This window comes from Lipotes vexillifer, unplaced genomic scaffold (assembly GCF_000442215.2).
Source record: "Lipotes vexillifer unplaced genomic scaffold, Lipotes_vexillifer_v1.1 scaffold636, whole genome shotgun sequence".
In the NCBI taxonomy this organism is placed as follows: Eukaryota; Metazoa; Chordata; class Mammalia; order Artiodactyla; family Lipotidae; genus Lipotes; species Lipotes vexillifer.
Genome location: NW_006786547.1, coordinates 673,445 through 675,393, shown reverse-complemented (window position 1 = coordinate 675,393; position 1,949 = coordinate 673,445). Strand labels below are relative to the sequence as shown.

The following is a 1,949-nucleotide window of genomic DNA, read 5'->3' as shown; positions in this document are numbered from 1 at the left end:
CCCGCTCCCGGGGTCGCCCTCCTCCTCCCCCCGCGGGCCGCGCGGGGGTCAGGATCTCCGCGGCGTCCCCCCTCCTGCCTCCCCTTCCCCCGTCCCCGCCTGGCTGAGCCTGGGTCCTAGTCAAGCCCCCCGCCTCAATTCTGGAAGGGAAAGCCTGCTTTGAGCTCTCACAATGCCAGAGGGAGGAAGGGGAGCAGAGAGCCCAGGGCTGGTCCCATGAAAGCTAGTTCCCAGGACCCCACCGTGGGACTGCCTTGTGTCCCCGCCAGAGTCAGGGTCTCTGCTTTTCCTTTCACTCGGCCCCCAGTGGGAATGCCTCCAGGGTTTTCTGGCTCACAGGTGCAGCAGGCTGTTTCAAAGACCGCGATGTGACAGAAGAGGGTGATCGGGGGCGGGCAAGCCACGATCAGAGGAGTGAATGGAGGGAGGAACGGTAGTTGGGAGAATGCTCCAAGGACAGGACGGTTGGACAGATGGGTGGTGTGAGGGGTAGGTGGAAGGTCAAACAGACAGCTGGACAGGCTGCCATGGGGCAGCTCAGGGAGGACATGCACCTACACAGGGTGGAGTGGCCCTTTCCGGCATCCCAGCAGGTCAGCACGTGTCCCGTTGTCACAGAGTTGTGTGCTAACCTGACCGCACCCAGCACAGAGGCCCCATTCCTTTCTGCTTCTTCCTCAGGCCAGGCTTCCCTGCCTGCCCTGGGATACGCCCTCTGCCTGTGAGGAGCTCTCAGGTGAGAGGGAAGACAGAGGACATGCTGACAAATACAGGGCAAGGGACCAGGGCTGCATGGGCCTCCAGAGAGCCTTTCCCTAACCTGCCAGGGCCACCACATGGCATGCTGGCACTCCTTTGATCAGCACTGGGCCATGCACCTAACCCTGGACAGTCCCAGCCCCTTCTGGCCACAGCTCCTCTGCTCTGTACAGGTCAGACTGCACCTGGCTATAGACCTGGCCCCAAGTCCTGCAGGCAGAAGAGCCCAGAAAGGTCGGCGCTCCTGATAAAGGGCCCCACGCGGGCAAAACAGGCTGCAGAGACGTCCCTGGCCCATAGGCCTTGACTTTGCCGCTCTTCGCCATCTCAGGCTAGTGCCTGCGCCTCTGTGCCCTCCCCCATTCAGCGAGAGCATGTGTGCTAGTGTGCAGGTGCCCCGTGGGAGGGGCAGCGGGGTGCTTATGGGGCCCTGGCGCGAAGGCAGAGTACCTGCGGCAGCCCCGGCCAGGGGAGGACTGGGGGTCCAGCCTAGGCAAGGGCTTTGCTCATCTCCCCACCAACTCCCTAGGCGCGCACCCAAGGTGGTACCGGCCACTAGGCCCCACCCCTTACCCGAGGCCCCGCCCCTAGAGGTAAAGTCCACCCAGTGCAAGGCTCCCGCCCAGACCCCGCCCGAACCCACGCCTCCCGAGCCGGGCGGCTCAGAGATGGTGCAGCCCAAGCCGGGTCCTGGACAGATGAGGCCAGCTGACCCCGAACCTGGTGTTTAGGAAAACCCTTGAGCGCAGAGGCTTCTGGGGAATATAGTTCCCACCGGGCGCACCTCCACCCCCACCCTGTCAGTCCTGTTTTGCGCATGCGCCAGCCTCCTCTCAGCAAGGGGCAGAATCTGTAGGGGCTGTGGGCGGGGCTTCTGGCGCCTGCGCACTGGACCTCCGTTGTCCGCCTCCGAACTTCCCGCGGGGTCTTTGGGCCTAATTCCCCCTACGTCTGGTGCCGCATCGGTACTACTCATGTCCGGACCGGTCTGACCGGCCCCATGCCGGCCACTCTGGTCAGCTGGCCTCTGGGCCGTGTCTGATTTGATCCCGCCTTTCCTGGGGGTTCCCCCCGAGCGCCAAGGACTAGGGGTGCGTGTCCAGGCCGCACCCTACTGTCCCCGTTGCCCCAAGCGGAGCTCACCGTGCCAGGTCCAAACCCAAGACCCCAGTGCTCACATCCACCCCCCC

The 1,949-nt window shown here is 64.4% G+C and overlaps 1 protein-coding gene across 1 annotated transcript in view; it reads left to right on the top strand.

Annotated features, from left to right (window-relative positions):
• Nucleotides 1-1,949, top strand: part of LOC103076194 (UPF0574 protein C9orf169 homolog) — a 3,941-nt gene that overhangs the window by 304 nt on the left and 1,688 nt on the right. Inside the window, 1 exon segment of the mRNA XM_082931134.1 lies at nt 1,351-1,446. Coding sequence (XP_082787260.1) covers nt 1,351-1,446 — 96 coding nt within the window.